We start from the raw sequence: 21281 nt of genomic DNA, 5'->3' as shown, positions 1-21281 counted from the left end.
TGCATCCTTGGCAGGGGTTTGAAATCGTGATTGCACACACAAATTGTAACGCCCCCTCCGGACCTTATTTGCAATGTGGCCAAGTTTGTTGTCCCAACAACCGACCAGCGACACAAATGGTCAAGTAGGTGATGCAGAGTGAAATTGTCTATCGGGAAATGGTCCCATTTTAAGTGTGAAAATTAATTTGCAAAATACCAAACCTTCAAACACAGTATGTTTTAATTTATGATTTTGCCTTGCTGTGCTTGTTTTTGTTTTGGTACGTTCTGTATGGGGGCGATTTAGATATCACATTTCGTAACATGGCTACTAAAGTTACTACAAGACTTCGCTACCTAGCCAATACCTGGCAAATACCGGATCCGGCTGCCGAAGTTAGCTTTCAAAAATAAATTGGAGTGGTCATTACACCGAAAACATAAGTTGTTCCTTTATGGACTTTGATTCAGTTTGGTCTCGATTTTGGACGCATTTTGATACATAATTCAGCACGTTAGTTTCTTTCTATGTTCTGTTCTCAAATAAGTCAAGTTCTGTAAGTCTGTTCTCAAATGCGAATAGGTGTGAAAAACCTTTCACAAACACCTTCTTCGTTCCGAGCAAAGGTACCAGAAAAAGACACACTTGGTAAAGTTTTCGTAACGGATGAAATTGTAACACGGAGATGTGGGGCTCGCTGGGGCAACTCAGTGACGCTGCGTTGTAGAGGCGAACGTGCTAGGTTTGTTTTGTTTGCATTCGAACCCTAATGTCCCGGACCGCACTGCAAATTAAGCGCCGTAAAGGTACGGTCGAAACAACTGCCCCATTTAGCTAATGAAGTTGCGTCAAAGCGTAATATGAAGAGCATCCCCATATCGACGGCTCCTGCGCCCGAAACGTGGCCCGAGTCGAGTGGCTGGCAGTGGATCGAATGGAGCTGTTTCGATTGTGCGCCAACGTTGGCATGCCGGAACCGGAAAGAGTGGTACCCGAATCGATTTCGTCCGCTCGCCCACTATTTGCCCGGAGTAAATACACCCGATGCAACTGGCACCGGACGGCGGCAAGCAGCACCGTGAGACCCTGGAGCACACCTCGATCGCTTTTAATGTGTTATTTATTTGTGCACACGGAACCCATCGAACACACCAAGAAACTCGAACAGCGGCGGATGACTTGGAACCGGATTCCTTAGGGTACATTAGGGTAAGGCTACCGCTGATTACAGTACATTGATTGGCCCGCTCTGAGTTGATCAGGCCAAATTCATTTAAAACCATCACCCGAAACGCACCGCTCGTCGTCACTCATTGGCGAGCAGCGGGTAAACGATGGTGCTTGAAAATCGTGTTCGAACGCCCAGCAATCGGACCGAGAAGGGCATCCTATGCAATCGAAGTGTTTTACTTACTTTGCCTAAAACGGTATAAGTAACTGTTTCATGGAGAGGTAAGCGACAAATGGACCAATTCATCCAAACTTAGCAAAACTGACCATACTGAAGTGGAAACTCGAACTCTCAACGAAATGCGGTTATGGTTGTCGAAGAGCATAAACTATCACACGATGTGGTCTACTTGCCGGTATCCGGCAAGTATCCAGCGATCAAAGTGCTAAGACAGCGCTAAGAATAACCGCCATTAAGTTGGGATTTCCAATACCCCAAGCTGAAGATATGTTTGCAAACTATATCATCAAAGTGTTCAATTCAAAGATGCCAACGTTAACCTCACGTTAACATTTCGCTTCGTACGGACCTGAGCTACGACGTCAGCAAAGGCGAAAGTTTTGTTCTATTGTAAACCGAGGACGAATGTCTACGAAGTAGTTCCACCCTTTTGAGTATCCTGCTGAGAAAATGTTGAGAAATGTTTCATGCTTTCCAAAGGTTCCTCCACAGCAACGCATGTTTTGGAACTCTACGTTATTATATGAAAGATTTTCCGACATTCGTGAAAACACATTACGTTCTGAACGCCATTCCCTAACCAAATGAACGAAACATTCTTGTACTCAACCATTTTCATTATTACTTACTATTCACTATTCAGTGTTTAAAGAGCTATCGTTAAACTTAAATCCAAAGCATGGACTTACCATATGTTGCAAAACAATCACAGAATATTGTAGTGAAAAATTCACACTTTGCCCGGGCTACAAGAAATGAAAAACCTTTCCTTTTAATTTCCAACGGTTACCGACCACTGGTTCCAAAGCGGGGGGAAATTGAATGACAAATATTGCACCAGTGTCGCAAATAATCAAAAGTTTACCGTGGCAATCTTGCTGTTTGCAGTTGCCATATATCGATATCGCCATCAAAAGACCAATCGATAGTAAACGCAAATAGCAAATAAGCACGATCTGCACAAGACCGAGCACCTCGAAACGTGGGGTTTCGGTAGGATGGAATTACAACTGAACTCGCATGGAACGAAATCTTCATCAGTGGTTTTCGATTTATCATTACGTTCCAAACCAACCAAAAATACTCGACAGTTCGAAGCACTGGTAATTGAAATTCAGAAAAATAAGGAAACAACAAGAAAATATTACTACAGCTCTACTTCAACTAAATTTCCTAAGTTCCCTATCGTCTGAAATTAATCATGCAATCTTAATTAATATTATGAAACAGCCTTTTTTGGACTTTTTCTTAGTCCCTGAAAAGGGTGAACTAGTCGAGTTCGAAGTTGGCGTTTTCCTTACGAGCCCAGAATCAATATAATTGCTATAAAAGCTTCAGTCGCTGGAGCTTTTCATCGCGTTCAGTACCCAAGAAACAAACTAAACGCTAAGGACACTCATTTCTGAGCTTTTATGGGGTAGGTGAAAATATCATCAAATTTCTGGATGCCTAGAAAATAGCATGGCCTTGATGTAGCTTATTCGCTCTCAACAGGTTAAACGGCGAGTTCGCCGTTCTTATGAAACAACATTCAAACAGTCTGAATGCGACTGACGCTAGCAAATATATTTTTGTAAGCAAAATATCAATGAAGGAAAAGCCACTTAAAGCTGAAAAGCAGGATAGCCTTTTACATGCTTTACTCGCCAATTTTCTAGAGCGGTTCAGAGTTCCAAATGTTGTCTAAGCTTTACAGCTGCATTAGAGAATAACAAAAAAACCAAAAGGGCACTCAATGTTCCGGAATAAAGTAAAATATGTGTAATAAATTAGAAAAACACTAGGAGAGTCGGATAAGGAAATTCTTCAGAGTAGAAAGCACCCAAGCGCCGAAATGACCCACATTAGGTAACCCCACAATTAAGCGATGCGGAAATTGATTCAATACTAAACTTATCACAAATAAAGATATAATAAACGATAGAAGATGGATGCAATGTATTTTAAAGCGTTACCTTCGTCCGGCTTGACGTGTTTGTCCATTGTCTACCCTCGTCGGGGAAGCCGAAATTGAATACCGTTCGGTAACATCTCACCATATGGATCACATTATTTGTTTTTTTATTGATTCCGATAGTTCAAACATATTTAAATTTATTTTTAATTTATTGTAGCATGTAGTAAGTGTGTTTTGCCTGTCGGTGTGTGTGTGTGTGTAGTTGAATGCGTGTAAGTGTTTGAGTTTTATTCTCTTGCCCTACTTCTTTCTGTACGAAAACCCCTTGCTCAGAGCCCTGTGTTAGTATCCTGTTCAATCGTATCCATTCAACTCTCGTCTATACTGAAGGCGGAAGGTTCAAGCGAGGAAAATCAGTTTAAAGCTATGGCTTTGGAAATGTGGCATGAGAAATTCAAGCGCCCAGTTTTCTGCCTCTGTTTTCACAACCGAACCGGGACTTAGATAGAACTCATGTGTGAACCACAAAAAAGCGGAAACATCCACGGTTGAAAGTCGTCATTACCTAAAATAAAATAAATACAGAAGCTTACAAGTGACAATCATGCCGCGTTTCTTCGCTAATGCCCGGGGTACACTGAATCCAACCAAGCACCACCACCGCCTTCGCAAAAAAGTCTAGTTCGAGCACTATCATAACGCGTATGTTTTGTTTCTCGTCGTTCCCCTTTCACGTTTATCATGCCCTATAGATCCAATTTTTCATCCCTTCGATTTTACGTCAAAGTATGAGTTCCTTCCCTGTGCTTCTCACGCCATTCAATGTGACTAGTAACGGCAGTAAGCTAGTGTTAGCTCAAAACTTCAGGATTTCTTCAACCTTCACATCCAAGCCTCAAGAACCTCAAGTAATCGTTCGCGCATTGAGTCGAGAACTGGAGGTCGTATTCCATTCTTCTAAACTAATTCTCTTTTCTTCTGTTGCTGTGTATGTGTGCATTTTTATTCTGCCTGTTGTTTATGTATTTCAGTTGCTTCGTCGTTCCAGTAGCAGCAGCTGCAGTGGGTATAGTTTTATATTTTTTCCATAATTTGTTTGTTTTTTTTCTAGTTATAATATAACAGATACAAATTACATTCCTGCCAGACGGTCCCCGTCTCCTTTCGATTAATAGCAAGCACAAAAAGACAAAAACTACTAACTACAGAGAAAGTCAGTTCCCTTCTTTTTTTCCTTGCTAGATGTCGGTGTCGCTCAAATCCACAACGTTGCCCGGTGCCTTTTACGTGCCCCTCATCTACTGAACTGAAAATTCCCATTATCTACTGCCAATATCGTTATCAACTCGCATCATGCTCTAGCCAGCGGCGACCGGTTTTCTGCACCACCCGTGCAAGGGGGGTTCCCGACGAGTGCTTCAAATGTAGCTTTTCTGCTCCTGTTAACTGGCGCACGACTGTCCATCGCCGGTACCACCCGGACCCGGACGGTCTTTCTTCGCCAGTGTCGTCGACGTCGCTGAGACTGACGAAGACGAAGAGGAGTTCGCCGGCGACGAAGAGGAGGATGACGGCGAAGGTTCAGAGGCTGCCGGTGCCACTGACCCCGTCGCTACTGTCGCTAATGATGATGAGGTATTTGCCGCGACCAACGGCGGTGCCTTGATTCCTTCTCTGTTCTCGGGTGTGCTTCCATCAGTGTTAATATCAATACTGGACATCACCGCAGTGAGTTGCTTTATGCCTGAACCGGTCAGTTTCTCTCCGCCAGTTCCACTCACAACGCCACTCGACGGTCCATTTTGATTATCAACGTCTTGACGATACCTGGTATCGCTCTCCGTTAAGAACCTCCGCGTCACGGAGGGGTTCGGTGCGAACCTATCACGAGCGCTTTTCACGACGGTTCGCGGCATAGAAGAGGAGGCAGGATCAGCGCCAACGGTGGAAACTACTGCAACCAATGGTGCCAGGGAGGACACCGAAGAGGAAGAAGGTTGTTTTTGTGAGGCCTCGATTTCTACCGCAGACGATGGTTCACCCCGATCACCCAGAGGGTTGAAATCATTCCCATCCGGGCCCGTTGTCGCGGCAGGTTGCTGTTCCGCAGACGCTTCTGACTCATGGACCTGGGGTAAAAAAAGAACAGCGCAGAATGAAGGTAGATATTCTCTGAAAACATCAACAAACATTCCAAGAGCATACCTCTGGTTCCGGACACAAATCAAACGCCATCTGCAGAATATCCCGAACGGACTGTGATTTTTCCAGCAAAAAGCCATTGGTATTCTCGTTACTTTGGGCGGGCGGTGACCAGGAATTGTAGTTGTACTGACTGTTGCCGGTCGTGCGATGCTTTTCCAGCTCCTCCTGCAACCACTCGATGGCCAGCGTCCACTGTTTGGCTAGCGGGGCGCACGTATGTAGCTTGTTGAGTGCTACTGAGCTTTTCGTAAACAGATGCACCATGCATTTGATGCACTGGTAGGCACGTTTCTGGTAGTTCAGCTTGCTGCGCCTTATAATCTCCAACAACCCGTCCCTGTCATGGTCGACACCTAATGGTGGTCGGGACAAACGGCGGGAAATGAAATGTTTTGATTACAGCACGCAACAACGTACTCTGGTAAGACTCTGTTACCTACCCAACAAAGCGTTCATGATTCGATGTCCCTGCCACGAGTCTTCGATCAGCAGAATGTGCAGCAGCAGATCGGTGTAGTGTTTCATGTCGTGCCAGTACACGTAATCGCACTGGTACAGCAGCTCCATTAGTATGATGCCAGAAAAATGGGGATTCTCCCAGCAGCTGTACTGCAGCAGCTTGAAGCTTTCCTCGCCAATATGCACATCTTCCAGCAATCGTTTCACGTAACTAAAAGGGCCGTACATCGTTAAAATCGTTCTAAAGCGACGAGCTTTGTTTGTGAAAACAACAAAAAAAAGAGGTTCTTACCCAGTTCGATTATACAGGTAATCAATACACTCTTCCGGCATGGGAATCAACGTACATTTCCTGGCTCCTTCCTCCACGAACCGGTGCTCGCCGTACTTGTTTGGTAGTGGTGGCGATCCATTAATTGCACTGCGGCATCGTGACGAAATGTCCATCGAGCGTACCAGCAACGACACGACGTGGTGCAGTTTACTCAGATCCGGATACTGATACTTTATTGTCGGACCGGTTCCATCGTCCATCGCTATCCGCATAAACAGCACGGGGACGTTCAGCTGCAAAACGGAAACAGAAGTTGTTCAATATTGATGTCCCTGTGTGCTCGCCTCCGTTTCGTCCGCACCTTGATTAGCTGGCACTTTTCGCGATAGCCCAGGCCGGCATACATTGAAAATAGGCTGAAATAGTGCGGTAAATGCTTGCCGTGCTCCGGCACGTCCGATTTCAGCAAGGCAAGCACGGCGATTAGCACCTGCTCGCAAAGATTAGAACCTTCAAAGTCGGGCAGCGGCTCATCCTTGGCCGAATAATGACAGAACGAGACAATCAACTTGGCGAAACAGGAACGTATATCGGGAAGTGGAGCAGCCAACAGATACTCGCACAGTCGGCTTGGAGGATCGAGCAGAACGTTCCGTGCGAACCACTGTCTTATAACAGCCGTTTCTTCCAGGTGATCGCGAAATATTTCGTACCTATTCGAAAATGGCGACGAAACGAAATGGATTAAGCGGGAATGGTCAGTCGAATTACATTATGAGTAGGGCAAACCATAGACAAGTAAAACGAATGAAATGAGAGGTGCCGAGACATTAATTGAACACTAAAGAGAAGAATGCTTATTATCATACATTTAGCACCAAACAAAATTATCAAAACGGAATAAATCGAAGAAAAACATTAAATGCCCAATGTCTCACTCACCAATCCATCACTTGTCCCCGAATAGTCTTCTTCGTTTTGAAGCCGGAGTGAAAGAGAAACTGCGATGCTAGCTGCACTTTGAGTAAGCATATTTCGTCCCACTTGTTGTCCTTCGTCAACTAAAAAATAAAATTTGCAACAAAAATATGTATACTTAAGGTGTGACTAAGATCGTTTATATTTATTAAACGTATATACAGTGGATGGCGAAAAGAAGTTTAGCTCCTGAACACTTGAATAATATGTGAAAATGTGAGTACATCTTCTATTTGAATGGCTCTTTTGAGACGTTGAATATTAGATTTAGGTTCTAAAACCAAAACTTGGACGATAAAACGACATTCAGATGTAATCTAGTAGACTGGTGCGGCCATTTGTGGGCATAGGTCAATTTGAGCACGGCAAAAACAACCTTCGTTTAAGTTGGAAGCTTGAAGTTTTCAGTTTTTCACCACAATTTCCTTCGTTTTGCTAGAACCCTTTAAATATCCCAAGTTAACCAATTAATAACGTAAATTAGTTATTAATTTGAGTATTAGTGGTAACAATGATAGGGATTTTGCACGAATTTTCGACAAAAGCGAGCAAGCAATCGGCAGCAATAATCAAGCTGTATGAAAATGAAGGTCGTGTTCATCATATTAAAGTTTGTGGCCGCAAGCAATCAACACCAAAACGAGTTAATAAACGTATACTGAATATCTCTTCCACAAACCATTTACAATCCGCCTAAAATATTGGCCAAAAACGAAAAACAGAAGGTATCCAACTTCCTTCCGTACATATCATTCGACGTAGGCTATACATGTTGACAAATTTGGCCTTGTTTTCAACAAAATTCCGCACCTAACCATGGCCAATACAAAAAAGAACGGTATTTTACTATCTGCATGCTTTGAAACCTCCTTTATTGTGAGAAAAGCTGTTTTGGAGTGATGAATCTTTGGTATGATTCACCTCTCATTATAACGAGTTGAAATTTTCTGCTATAAGGGACATGAATCATTATTAGGAAACAAATTACAACAGCATTATGTTCGAGGGATGCATTATTTACATGAAACATACAAGTTAGTGACCCTTCCTGGTCATGGTGACTCGAAAACTGGTCAAAAATCGACGAAAGAAAAATCATTCAAGAAGGAACAAGTCTTATAGGTGAAGATTTCCCCGCTCCACAGTATAGTGCGGCAATCCACAAGCCAGAAGTAGTCATGCAGTATGATAATATCAAAGTTTTAAGGTATTAACATCTTTGTCCAGAGCGGCCAACCACTGAAAACATGTGGTTATTCATGAACTTTGGAGTGTACTTTAAGATCCCACTCAATTTAACAGAATTTTCCAAGTTAATCAACACAATCTGTACCAAAAAAATACCTGAGGATTGTAGAAAAGGCCACATAACAAAACCAGGGTGTTTGGCTACACTGTTTGGCCGGAATATTATGTATTGCGGATACTAAACTTGTTTTCGCCGAAGAGAAATTTAGCTTGTTCTAAATATGTTTGGCTAAAGTTTTTCTCTTGTATCAATCATCCCTAAATACACTAAAACTAACATTTACACATCTTATTTAATGTTTTTGATTCATTTTTGATTGACTAAAGCAAATTTTTCATCCTCGTTTTGCCTAAAATATTTGGTGTTCGGAAACTTAACTTCTTTTCGCCATCCACTGTATATGTTTAGGGCTTTAATGTTGCCGAACAGAATCAACTTACCTTCGGCAACCAATTGGGAAGCGTTCTTCTCGTTGTGTCGGGGAACTCGGTGAGCTTTTTCATGAAGGTGAAAAATTCAGCCGAAAACAGCATTCTCGAGTGAAGAAATCGCAAGTTTTGGCTCCTGGATGATGTGGACGAGAAATGTGTACAAATCATTAGTAGAGCAACTTACGCCGCTTCCGCGTACTTGGCATACTAAGAGCTAGGCTGTACTTTGCTTTTCCGAACTTACCGAACACTGCGTTCAATGCCTACTGCCATGTCAAAGCAGTAGTGCTCGCTCTGCGCATAGGAAAGCGATTCCACAATCGGGCTCTGCTGCAACCAGGAAAATGCCGGGGGCTTGCGCCACCAAAACGCATTCTTTGGCGGTTTAGCGTAATAGACATCGTTTCGCGTGTAGAACAACATGTACGCATTCCACCAGCGCTTCTGCCGTCGGTACTGCATGCGCTTCAGATTGTTGTCGTATACCTCGCCCATGTAATCACCACCGAAACACTGCGCTTTCATCTCCTCGTCGTCGTCCATCTTGCATTCCGTTACCTCACCGTCGTCAAATTTGTACCACCTTTTCTTTCCACTGGCATAATCCCTGCACAAGACACAGAAAAAAAAATCGTGAGCACCTCTGCGCCCCATGACCCGCGCGCCTCCCTTACTTGTGCAGAATGTAGCTATAGTAGTGGCCCCCTGATGCTTGTCCGCTATGCACAACAATGCCCGTCAAATGGTACCGGGTGGAACCTTGATCTTCTTGCTTTGGTTCAACGTTGATCACCTCACCTTCCAGCTTAGCTAAACCAGATACTGGGAAGCGCAAGAAGAACGATCGTTACTCCGATTGTGGCTATGACGACTTCGGTCGGGGGTCGAACTCACCTGTGTACGGTTCCATGTCGAGTACACGCGGGAACTCGAAGTAATCGTTATATTTGATAGCACACACCCGTTCATAATCATATTCGAACCGCTTCAACTGTATTGCTAATACGGGCGGCAGTTTGCTTACGCACAGCCGCTTTACTGTTACGACCTGAATTACGAGAATGGAAATTATTCGAGTATTGAGAGAACGAGTGGAAGCGTTTAGAGAATACTAATTCACAGTTACGTACCTTTTTATCACATTTATCACAGTGGTACGCATCGGCACCTTCCAGTATCTCGCCCCGAACGTACTGTTCTAGCGAGTCCGTTAGCGAGCTATGATTTCTAATATCAACACTAAGTACACTAAACGGTTCATCTTTGCTGTACCGGTGCGGACAGTCTTGACAGATTTTCTGATCGCTAAAGCACCCACCAAGCGTGGCCGCCATCAGTTGCTTGCAGTTCAGCGCTTTCAGACCCTCGTCTATGCTTTCAAAAAGTGACATAAAAAACTCGACCGCGTCCTGCTGCTCGCGCAGATTTACTGGTTCTCCTTGCAACCTAGAACGAACGGACACAAAAGTCATGCAACCATGTCGGCCGGTTACGGACTGCCATTCGGTGCTCACTTGAAATGTTTCCATAATCCTCTAGGTACGTAATACTGCAATGCGCTATGACCAAGATAGCCAAAAATCACCATCACATACTTCAGAATTCCAATATGATAGTTTTTGCCTCCGTCATCCTCTTTGTGTGCAACGGCCTGGAAAAAGAATACCAAACCACGAAGGTATGTTACACCAACGTTTAACGGCATCCAGCGTAGTGCATCTTACCATCGACTGTCCATCTTGCTCTTCGTTGAAATCTTCATTCTCATTCGTAACCGCATTGTGCACGATCACCAGTCCGTTGCGCAGAGCCGGTACCATGTACAGCTGTTGGAGGACCGAATTCATGTAGCACGTAGCACCGGCATTCTTTAGCCCGCAGAATCCGTGCGCCGCCCGAGGAGCATCCGGAGGAAGATATTCCCATTCTCGCACGGGCTCGATATCGCCAAAAAACATATCGTTCAGTTTCTCGGCCACGATGCGCGTAAATTCGATCGACCCATGCGACAGCTCCACCAGGAGCTCCAGGGCCGCCGAAATCGTTTTGGGATTGCGACACACGGGCGGCGTTTCGGTGAAGTTGATGATCTTTTGGCGCCGGAAATCGATGTACTGAAATGACGCCTTAAACACAAACTCCTGCAGCAGATCCTGTAACCGAAAGACCGGCGATCGTTAAATCTGCTCATCGAGGTTCACGAAAACCCGGGACAGTCTTACCTTCAGTAGTGGCACTAGCAGCGGTCTCCTTCGCTGTTCCTCCGTGTAGACGAGGGCTCGCGTCAAACAGAGGTGCCCCTCCAGGATGTCCTCGTGCACGAAGGTTTTCCCGTGCTTGGCCACATTGCCCTTCACCCAGTACAGCCACTTGATCTCGTCGTGCAGCAGCGAACTGTTGCTGACGATCGGAAACATCGGATGGCGGCTGTTGTACTGCACCAGCTTCGCAAACAGCTGCAGGAAATCGGCATTCGTTTCCGCGTTATGATCCAACTGTTCCCAGATGGTGCGCATCTTGGCGATCGTCTTTTCGCTCAACACAATGTGATCGCCATCGGTCAACATGGTCAGCAGCTGTTCGTGGGCGATCGAGCGAATCCTAGCGCACGGGTTCACCACCAAGAGGGACAGCAAAAAGCTGTCCCACAGATTGGTTTCGGCCACAAGCTTCACCATCGCACTGTCGTTGAGGGTGAACGCAAGCGCCAACACCTCCAGCGCCATCTGACACACCTCGTAGCTGACCGGGGACGATTCGATTACAGCGGCCACAGGGGCTGGCTGCTGCAACGGTGTCACTCCATTGCTGCCCGGCTTGTTCATCACGGCACTGCTGCTCTCGCTGCTATTGGTGCTGCTACCGCCGCTACTATTGCTGCTGCAGCTTCCGACGCTACTATTGCTGTTCCGTCGTTTGCTTCCTTCGCCCGTTTCTTGCCCTTCCGGAGCTGGTACTACCGCTGCCTCTACGCCTTCGCCACTTATCTTACAATTAGTGCCTGCCTCCGCCGAACAGGGCCCCGACGGATCAACGACGCTCTTTTCCGTCGCCGTCGTCGTCGCCGGTTCCATTTCGCCGGGTAGGGCTTCCGTCTTCACTTCCGACCCTCGCACCTTCGGAATCTGAACATTCCACGGATCGGCGTCGCTCGTCGCACACCAACCGTTGGCGGCACGTAACGCCACTTCCATGATGCTTTTCATGCTCTCAACCTCCGGATACCGCCACTCGTTGTAGAACATTTCATCGAACAACGCGTACCCGCTACCGTCCGGTCCATCGACCGCCTCCCAGATGTAGGTGGAGAGCCGCTTTGCAAACGCCTTCAGAGTCTGCTCGCCGCCCCACAGCGCACCGTGCAGCCCTTTGAAGCGTCGCAGCAAATAGAACGTCTGGATGTTGCGCAAATAGCCGAGCGTGTACAGCAAAAATCGCACCAACCGCACCACACACCGGAAGATGGCACGCTTTGTGTGACTATCGGTGCCGCCCAGGCTGAGAAACGCCGGTTCCGTCAGTAGTCCCACCACCTCGTACGCCACGCCACTCCCGATCCAAGCGTACTGAAACTCCAGCAAAGCCATCAACTTTGCGGCATCCACTCCCGGCCCGGGGGTTCCGGTTCCGGTCGTGGTTCCGTCGCTACCAGTCGAGTTGGCGTTCGGGACAGCAGTTCCTGCGCCGGTGGCACTGCCACCAACCTCTCCGTGGTTGCCCACGTACTTTTCTAGAGCGAATTCTCCACCAAATGGCACTCCGTCATCGACGGCCGGCGGCGGGACGACCGTGGCAGGTAGCAGCATCGCTTCCAGCACTTCCAGATTGTACAGGATTCGCGCCGGTGGCGGACTGATGAAGAGTGCCCCGAAAGCTTCCTTCATCGGAGACGTACCAGCGGAAGGAGTGCCCTCCAGGGGTGCCTCAACGGTGGCAGAACCCAGAACAACCACACGCTCTGGGCGCGTCAGATCCTTGTGCAGTGGTCCCTCTTTCGCCTCTTGCCGTTTCACCGTAGCCAGCAGCTCGTACAGGGTGGCCATCGTTTGGCGGTCCAGCGGCAAAAGATGAAGCAGCAAGCGGACACTGTCCAGCACACGGCCACCGTCCTTCAGCTCGCTCGCCAGCTGGTACAGCTTGAGGAAAAAGTCGATATACTGTGGCTTTTGAGCGATCAGAACACCCGGTAGCATATCTTCCGGTTCCGAGGCCGGATGCAAGAATAGGTGCGAATGGAAGGCTTGTCCTTGCTGTGGCTGCAACGTTCCTGGCTGCTGCTGCTGCTGTGGTCCGGCATAGTTCGGATGCAGCTGCGGGTGCACCGTTGGATGCTGCTGCGGAACCAATCCGGGATGACCGAGTTGCTGTTGCTTCACCGCATCGACATAGTTCCGGGGCGGTGAGCCGGAACTGCTCTCGCTCGAACTATCCGGCGATCCGGTGGTCATCAAACCGGAGGTAATGGGTGTTAGCTTCGCACTGAGTGACATTTTGTCCCGTATGCCATAGAACGCCAACGTTTGCTGCTCGTCGGGCACCACCACCAGCTCGCCGGTCACGTTGTCGTACAGATCGACGCGAATTTCGTTCGCCTTCAGTGCCTTTATGCGGCGCAACAGATTGCGCTTCAGCGAGTGCATCGTTTCGTTGCTGTGGCTAAGCACCTCCACGTCGTCCAGCTGGCGCCCGGGTGTTTGGAACTTTATCAGCAGCTCGATGTGTCGTCCGCGAACGAACTGACCGAGCGGCAGATCGTACCGATCGCTCACGAACTTTCGGTCGCACTCGCGAACGTACTCGTACAGCGTTCGTACGATGCGACACATCTGCTCCGCAAGGGCCATTTTCTTGCGCTCGATGTCACCCTGGCCGTGTTCTTCCACCGGTGCCTGTTCCACGGCAGAGAACTGGGCAAGCAGCTCGATGCTCTGATGGGTGGCGCGTAGCTTCTCGCAGCATTCCTCGATGAAGGTTTCGTGATAATCCTGCAAATCGCTCACGGTCGTTCGTGGTCCGACGGCAGTGACCATTTCGTTCAATATACCAATCGACCGGTTTGCGATCTGCTCCGGTGCGTTGGTAATCACGCGCCACAGATAATCCTTGCCGATAAGCTCTTCGCCGAACCCGCAGGACGAACCCCGCTGGTGTTGGTGATGGTGTGCGTGTGCGTGAACTTTGGCCATAGGCATCAACCGATCTTCCCGCGTGTTGACGGCACGGAAGAAACGCTCGAAACACTTGACACCCCCCTCGGTCAGCAGCACGGGGTCAAGTTTTAGGAGATTGTTTTCAAAAAAGTCCCGATTGATGCCCGGATCCAGATCGGGGTTTTCGCCCATCAGCTTGCTAAACCACCGGAAACATTCCTCGCGATCACTGACGAAAGCCGCGTGCACGGCCAGTGCATTCCAGATCTGCTTTGCCTGATCCGCGCACAACCACAGGTGGCCGTCCTTGAGGAGAAACTTCAAAAAGTCCAACCGTTCCTGCAACTGCTGCGGATGCGCGTACCGGCCATCCAGCCGAAGCTTGGCCGGTTTCAGTGCAGGATCGGCGGCGACCAGCTCGCGGACACGCGTCATGTACCCCGTCAGGCTGTTCGTCACCAGAATGACCAGCTTGTGTTCGTTCTGCAGCTGATCGATGATCTTCTGCCGGTTCATGGTGTGATGCATACGCGGCGTGTGATTTGGCGTCGTATCGTACAGTGAGCAAATGTCTCGGATCAACCGCAACGCCGGCAGAACCCATTCGTCACGGCCTTGCAACTCTTCCACGCACTTCACCAGCCAAATGCCCTTCTGCGCGTCACGTTCCTGCGAGCAGCTGTAGTCAAGAATTTTTACGTGCGACTGAAGGGCCTGCTCAAGCACTTCGAGCGGCGTGTCCGGGCTGTGTGCCAGGTTCCAGAACATGTTCAGCACCTTCTGCGCCATCATACCGTTCTTGTCGTCCTCCGCCAGCCGGCGGTTTAGCTCCAGCAGCCGTTCACGCTGCTTCCGGTTCCCGGACCGCTGCATGCTTGTCTGGAAGCACCGGAACAAATGATCCAGCTGGTCGGCACTGAAATCCCACGCCAGTTTGGCCAGCAGATCGTGCACGTTCTTGGCGATCGCTTCGTGCTTGCCCTCCTGCGCGCTCCACACCGCGTCCAGATCGTCGAACGTGAGTGCCTTCTCTTTGATCAGAAAGCGCAAGATTTTCTCCAGCTTCTCCACGTACTGCGACTGGTGCAGCGAGTCCTTCAGCACGATCGCCAGCACCCGATTGGTGCGTATCCATTGCGCCATCCGGCTGGCACTGAGCAGATCGCCGCCTTCCTCTTCGGCGATCAGCCCGCGGTGCGGGTAGATCGAAACGTAGCTTAGCACGCGGTTTATCTCGTTCAGGGCATTCATCTTGCCGTTGAAGCTCGATATCTGCAGCACGCGCAATATGATCTTCAGCCGCGCCATTTCCAGCTCATTCAGCAGGCTCTCCTGGCCGGGGATGCGGCTCAACAGGGCACGGGCAAACTTCACGATGCCCGTGATGAAATCGTTTTTACCCTCAAACACCACCTCCCGCTTCAGTTCCACGTCCGTCAGCCCCTCCAGTACGCTCAGCACGAACCGACAACCGGGCAGCAGGAACCGTTCGATCGTCTCCGAGGCCAGATACTCGGCGCACAGCCCGAAAGGGCGCAACAGAGCGTACAGCAGTTGCAACGACATTCGGCCACTCCGCTCCGCATCACCTCCGCTATCCGCCGACTCGGTTGTGTGTCGTTGTGGTTGAGGCACCAGCTGCTGCTGCTCGATGGCCACCGTGAGGCGTTTGAGCAGATTGTCGAACCCACCGTGAACTCCGAATTGATTGATAAAGTTCAGAAGCCATCCGCGCGGACTTTTCGTTTCACCCGCGGGCAGTTTCGCAAAGCAAACCATCACCTCTTCCTGCTGCTGCTGCTTGCCGCCGCCGGCAGCGACCGGCGGCACCGGTGCGCTGGTACTACTGGCGGTGGTCACGCCAGTAGCACTGCTGTTATCACTGCTATCGGGCAGTGACGAGGACGAGGAAGAAGACGACGATGACGACGACGAAGAAGTGGTAACCGGATTCACCAACGTGTTGTTGACCAACGAGGGCTGTGCGGGCGATGCGACCACCGTCAGATTTTCCGGTTGCCGTGCAATGTTGTGCACGTGGAACTTGTTCTCCGGATCGAACACGATCGCCAACAGCTCCAGCAGTGGCTGATTATCACGCTCGATGTGCAGTGACGCGAGACGCAGGAATTTGCAGCACGATTTAAAGATGCACACGTGTATGTTGTTCTTCCACGACATGACCGCCTCGTCCGTGAGGATGTTGATGAAGGAGGTGGCCAGCTCATTCTGGTAGAACCGCACGCACGGTTCGCTGTCCCCATCGAGACCTAAACCGAATCGAAACCAGAAGAAAAGGGATCGATCAGCACCGAGGATCGGCATGTCGAGGATGGCTCCCGTGACTTGACTTACCGGCAATCGATAACTGGATCGCTGCATCGAGCAGACAGTCCAACTCCTGGGACGGTAGCACGGGCACCACCCAGCGGGAGTTGGAAATTTTTGCATTCAACGAAGCAAGCTTTTCCACCGGGAAGCTGCTGAGCAGTGTTGCTTTCATGTTGCCATTGTTACTATTGTGTCTGCAGATGTGAAAACAGATTGATCAGCGCACTTCTCCGATGCCACTTCTTTACACCCCGAATACCTACGCATTTTCATTCTGTTCTGTGGCGTTGTTGCTGTTGCTGTTCTGGGGTTCGTTCACTCTTGCCGCTGTTTCGACATCCTGCTCCATTGCTTTCCCATTGGCCCGATCCACAGATTGATTCACGGTGTCGAATGTCATAGTCGTGTAACAGAACGAAGCCGTGAATCCGTTACGACCCTTCTAAGAGTCGGTTTGCACTTCGGTCAGAGAGGTTACAATGCTGCTGTTTTTTGTTACTCTGCTCTGCTGTTTTGTCCTTGGTAGCCCTTGGCCTACCGAGAAAATATGAAGAAAAAAGACGATGAACCGAAGCTTCAAATAGCTTCAGCTTATGTAAATCATGCAGTAGGCAATGTAGAGTGTACAGCATCATTCATCGTTATTTTAATAAATCAAAGCAGGCCCCCGTCATAGGTGTGTATGTAACACCCTTCGTAAAATTCTTCGCGCCTGTACATGTTTTACACCAAACTAATTACATTTGCCGATTACGAGCGCGGAATTTGTGCAAAATGATTGTGCAATTTCCAAAAATATACATTCCATCGGAAGGTTATTTCACTGGTAAAGTTCTTTTACTACCAGCACTATTTTTAATTTCAATCGTGTCGTCAATGAGTTTTTTTTTGCACAATCGTACCGCACCTTTCAGGCGCGCGTCATTTTCGTTCATTTTCAAAGAAAATAGTTGGCCAAGATAAGGAAAACGATTTGCGTTTTCAAGTACCGTCAAAGATCGCTATCTCGAGATCACTTGCCACTATTTTGCCAAGGAACACACAGATCACGGCACGCGCCACGCAGCCACGAACAGATGATTAACACTCAAATGTTGCGTGTATATCGTAAGCCGATATGACCGAAAAATCGATAGAACACACAATATGCTTAGCCCACGTTCAAAGCGAGGCACCACCTGAGTGCGGCGGCGGCGGCGGCGGCGGCGGCTGTCCCTTTGCCAAATCTCAGCCTACTTTTACATTCCAGCCAAGTAAACAAATAACCTTCCAACGACTAGCACACACGGGGACAGGTCGAACTATCGCCGATGCCGTTCGATGCCCAGTTGCATTTCTGATTACGATGCAATACACCGCCGTCGCACCACATCGTTCGTCAATACCCGGTCTGGGGGTCGAATCACTTTTGCTCACGGCTCGGTGTCTTTCTGTACACAACCAACCAACACCACCACTCTCGTTGCACATTCGTATCGTTTCATGAAGTCATCGTACACACACTCAATCGCGTTCCACTTCCAAACACATTCTCTTCGGCTATCTCGCTTTCATACTGGTTGTTTCTCTTTCCCTCTCACTACCTTCGTCTCCGTCATTTCTTCTTGTGATCCTTCTCTTTCACTCTAGCTCTCTCCGTGCAGCCTCATGTGAAAACGGAGACCGGTCAAAATGGCCGACTGAAAATTTACGATTTTTCTTCACTTGCACTGGAGAGGTTTGGATGTTTATCAAAAATTGCTCGAAGGAGAGTGCATGTCACGAAGATGCACATTCATATGCTACGGGTACGAAGAATTCGAAGCTCACACATGTATTATGCGGCTCTACACCAACTATACCCACGAACAACCATTACTTGGTCAGTTTCGTGGCACTTTCGACGGATCGAGGTAGGTTCTGCATGGCCAAAAACATGAACGGTTGTAAGCAGGTCCCGTAACTCCCAATCGGTCAATGCACCACACCACACATCGTTCTGCCTTACAACGATTTGGCAAACTGGTCGTCTAATGTGCTTTTTTCGCCTCGAACTCTACACGCACGACCTACACTCGCGACACACACTCCCGCGCTGCAAACAAGCACACAATGAAAACCGACTAGAACCATACATCACTACAATCACGCACTTGGCACCAACATCCTCCAACCAAACATATGACACACTTGGGTGCAGCAAACTCCTTCGACCCATCCAACGAACGAAAAGTCGTAACCGAACTCTTTTCTATCTTTACCCTTTTTCATCTACCGTACACTCTTCGTCTAGCCGGGCAGCTAATGGAGCAATCCGTCGCACACTTCTTTTGCAATGTCGCTTAAAGGCGTAAAGTTCAAGAATGAACGAAACCAAACGTTCCTCAGTCAAACACATCCACTAATCCGAATACTTACAGGATAATGGTATGCTAGCGGGGAAACTGCTTGCAGCGCTATCAAATGAAGTCACAGCCCCGTATTAGAAAAGCTTAAAATCAACGAAATGCGTCTGAATTATCTTCATTGTTCGTAGGAGTCCTTTTTTTTAATATTTTCCCGATGCGGGAACCATCCTGTTTCTCCCCCTTACCCCTTACCACATACACAAGCCGCGGATATAAGCGTATAAACATTCTCAGCTCCGCTACGAGAAGCTGTCAGTCCGTCGCGATCCGCTCTTGCTCTTCACAGCCGGTTGATAGGAACAAACGGTACCGGTGGTGAACCCATGTGGGGCTACCCTCATGGACGTCGTCGGGTTGGTAGTCTTTGAGATGGTAGTCCAGCCGGATATATACGACATGTACTGCAATCTGCATTGGGCGGTGGCAGTACTCAACAATAGGCGGTTCAATGGTCATCGAGAAACTGCACAGGACCTGCTGCAGCAGTACGTAACCAAGCATAACGAGTTGTTTAGAGCGAGTTGTAAGTACCATCACATCGGCGAGCATGTGAAGGATGAGGTGGAATTGTTCGGCCCGTTGCCGCACATTTCCACCAACCCGGCCGAACGGGAACTAAGTATTCTCAAAGAAGTCGTTGATGGTACAAAGAGCGGTACACCGGTGGAACAGGTGGCAACGGGCCTGCTGCTGCGGGAACGAGCAGCAACGAGCAAAAGACGCCGCTTCCCTTACCGCACCGTAAAAGGAGCCAAAGTTCGACGGAATTTTATGTTGGCAAACACTGCATCGGATAGCTGGTTTCTCTGCTCGGATGGCAAAGTCGTGAAATTCGTGAAGGTGAAATCAAGCGATCCTTTTGTGGTGTATGGCAAACCGCTGGTGCAGCAAAATTCGTATAGAACTGATCCTATTGGCCTGAACGCGTGGTGGACAACGAACAACGAGGATCTGAACGAGGAACGTCAATATGATATAAAGGACATGATTTGTAAGTTATGTATGGTTAACATGCCTAATTTCACATCCTTTGTGCCTCTCCCAGAATCCTTTGAGTAGTGTTAATGTGTTAACATCGGTGGAAATACATGTACAAAAATGTAAATAATAAAATAAAAATACAAATACAAAATCAGAATAGTGTTCATCATCTTCATGGTTTAGAGTTAAGTTAATTCCTTCCATTTTCTCTTTATTACTTTAGTTTTAACTTTTGATTAATGATTATTATTTTGGGTGTTGCAAAGCCCCTATTAATTTTGCGTCAAATTGTTTACGTTCATAATTGATGCATTTGTTGCTGCTGCGTCTATTGGTGCTATTCATGGAGATGACCAGTCTTCTTCTTCGATGTCCGACAGATCATCTACGGTATAATAAACCCGAGTTATTTCTGTTGCTGTGGATGTTGTTTCTGTTGCGGATGTTGTTTCTGTTGCGGATGTTGTTTCTGTTGTGGATGTTGTTTCTGTTTCTTCTGTTGTTTCAGGCTGCCCAGGCAGCCTCAGCCTGCACAGTGCAAGGAATCCCGGCCACCAAACGCCATTGCTCCACCAGCCCAGGCCAGTTTTCAACTAAAATTTAAAAAAATCATTAGACTTATTTCGAGTAAGTAATATAATAAGTAAGTTATATATATATAACGTACATTTGTGTTCGGGGATTGCTCGGCCTGAATCCTTTTGAGCATCCGCTTCTCTTTCCGTACAATCAGCTGTTTTAGCCGCGCTTTTTCCCTTTTTTTTAAATTCTGGTATTCGCTAATCTGCTCTCGCCGAAGCATCATTTTTTCCTTGTTTCGTTCTCTATACTGTTTTTTGTAATTTGCAATTTTCTCCCTATTTTCTAAATAATGTTGTTTTGCATAATTTGCCATTTTCTCTCTATTTAACTTTGCTTTTGCTCCTCGAGCGCTTTCGATGCTTAGTTGATCATCATCCATGGTAAATGTTCATTAAATACTACAAACGATTACACACAGAAATATGATACAGAAATATGATAATGACAATAAATACAGCGGTCAGAAAGGATCCCAAACGTTGATGATGATAGGTGCTGAGGAGGATAAACGTGAAATATGAGTTCGCGTTTGACCTACCGTACCGCCCCGCCCCCGCTCCCCCCTTACCTGTCCGATTCCGCCACACGGAAAGGATCGAATGATCTTCGATCGATCGATCGATCTGATTTGCAATGAATGAACAATGAACACCGAATCGAACACGACAACACACAACACAATACAGAAATAGTAGATAGTAATATAGTAGAGAATACAGCAGGAAGATTACGCCAGTTACTGGTTACTAGTACAGCGCGCAACAGTACCCTGGTACTATTCGCAGTCGCTGATCGCAATGAATGAACACCAAATCGAACACAAACAACACAATACAGAAATATGATACAGAATACAGAATAATACAGAAATAGTACGAATAATTAGGAATTTAGGCTCGAGGTTCGAGAACACAAAACACATACGATACGATTTGAACAAGTTTGAACAGGAATTTTGCGTGCG

The 21281-nt window shown here is 47.7% G+C and overlaps 1 protein-coding gene across 1 annotated transcript; it reads right to left on the bottom strand.

Moving 5' to 3' along the window:
- Window positions 1-4621: 4621 nt before the first annotated feature.
- On the bottom strand, window positions 4622-16767 carry LOC128275532 (probable ubiquitin carboxyl-terminal hydrolase FAF). Its single transcript, XM_053014074.1, has 17 exons — window positions 16631-16767; window positions 16392-16561; window positions 11988-16306; window positions 11109-11927; window positions 10611-11039; window positions 10401-10537; window positions 10017-10332; window positions 9781-9934; window positions 9561-9708; window positions 9131-9493; window positions 8896-9019; window positions 7171-7289; window positions 6590-6941; window positions 6247-6521; window positions 5936-6165; window positions 5496-5848; window positions 4622-5419 (listed from the first exon to the last, which is right to left on the bottom strand). The coding sequence occupies exons 1-17, from the start codon at window positions 16765-16767 to the stop codon at window positions 4733-4735; spliced, it is 9132 nt and encodes a 3043-aa protein (XP_052870034.1). The 3' UTR covers window positions 4622-4732.
- Between the last annotated feature and the right edge of the window lie 4514 nt (window positions 16768-21281).

The sequence above is a fragment of the Anopheles cruzii genome, chromosome 3 (genome assembly GCF_943734635.1).
Source record: "Anopheles cruzii chromosome 3, idAnoCruzAS_RS32_06, whole genome shotgun sequence".
Lineage (NCBI taxonomy): Eukaryota > Metazoa > Arthropoda > Insecta > Diptera > Culicidae > Anopheles > Anopheles cruzii.
The sequence above is the reverse complement of the archived record's forward strand: the minus strand, read 5'-3'. Positions and strand labels throughout refer to the sequence as shown.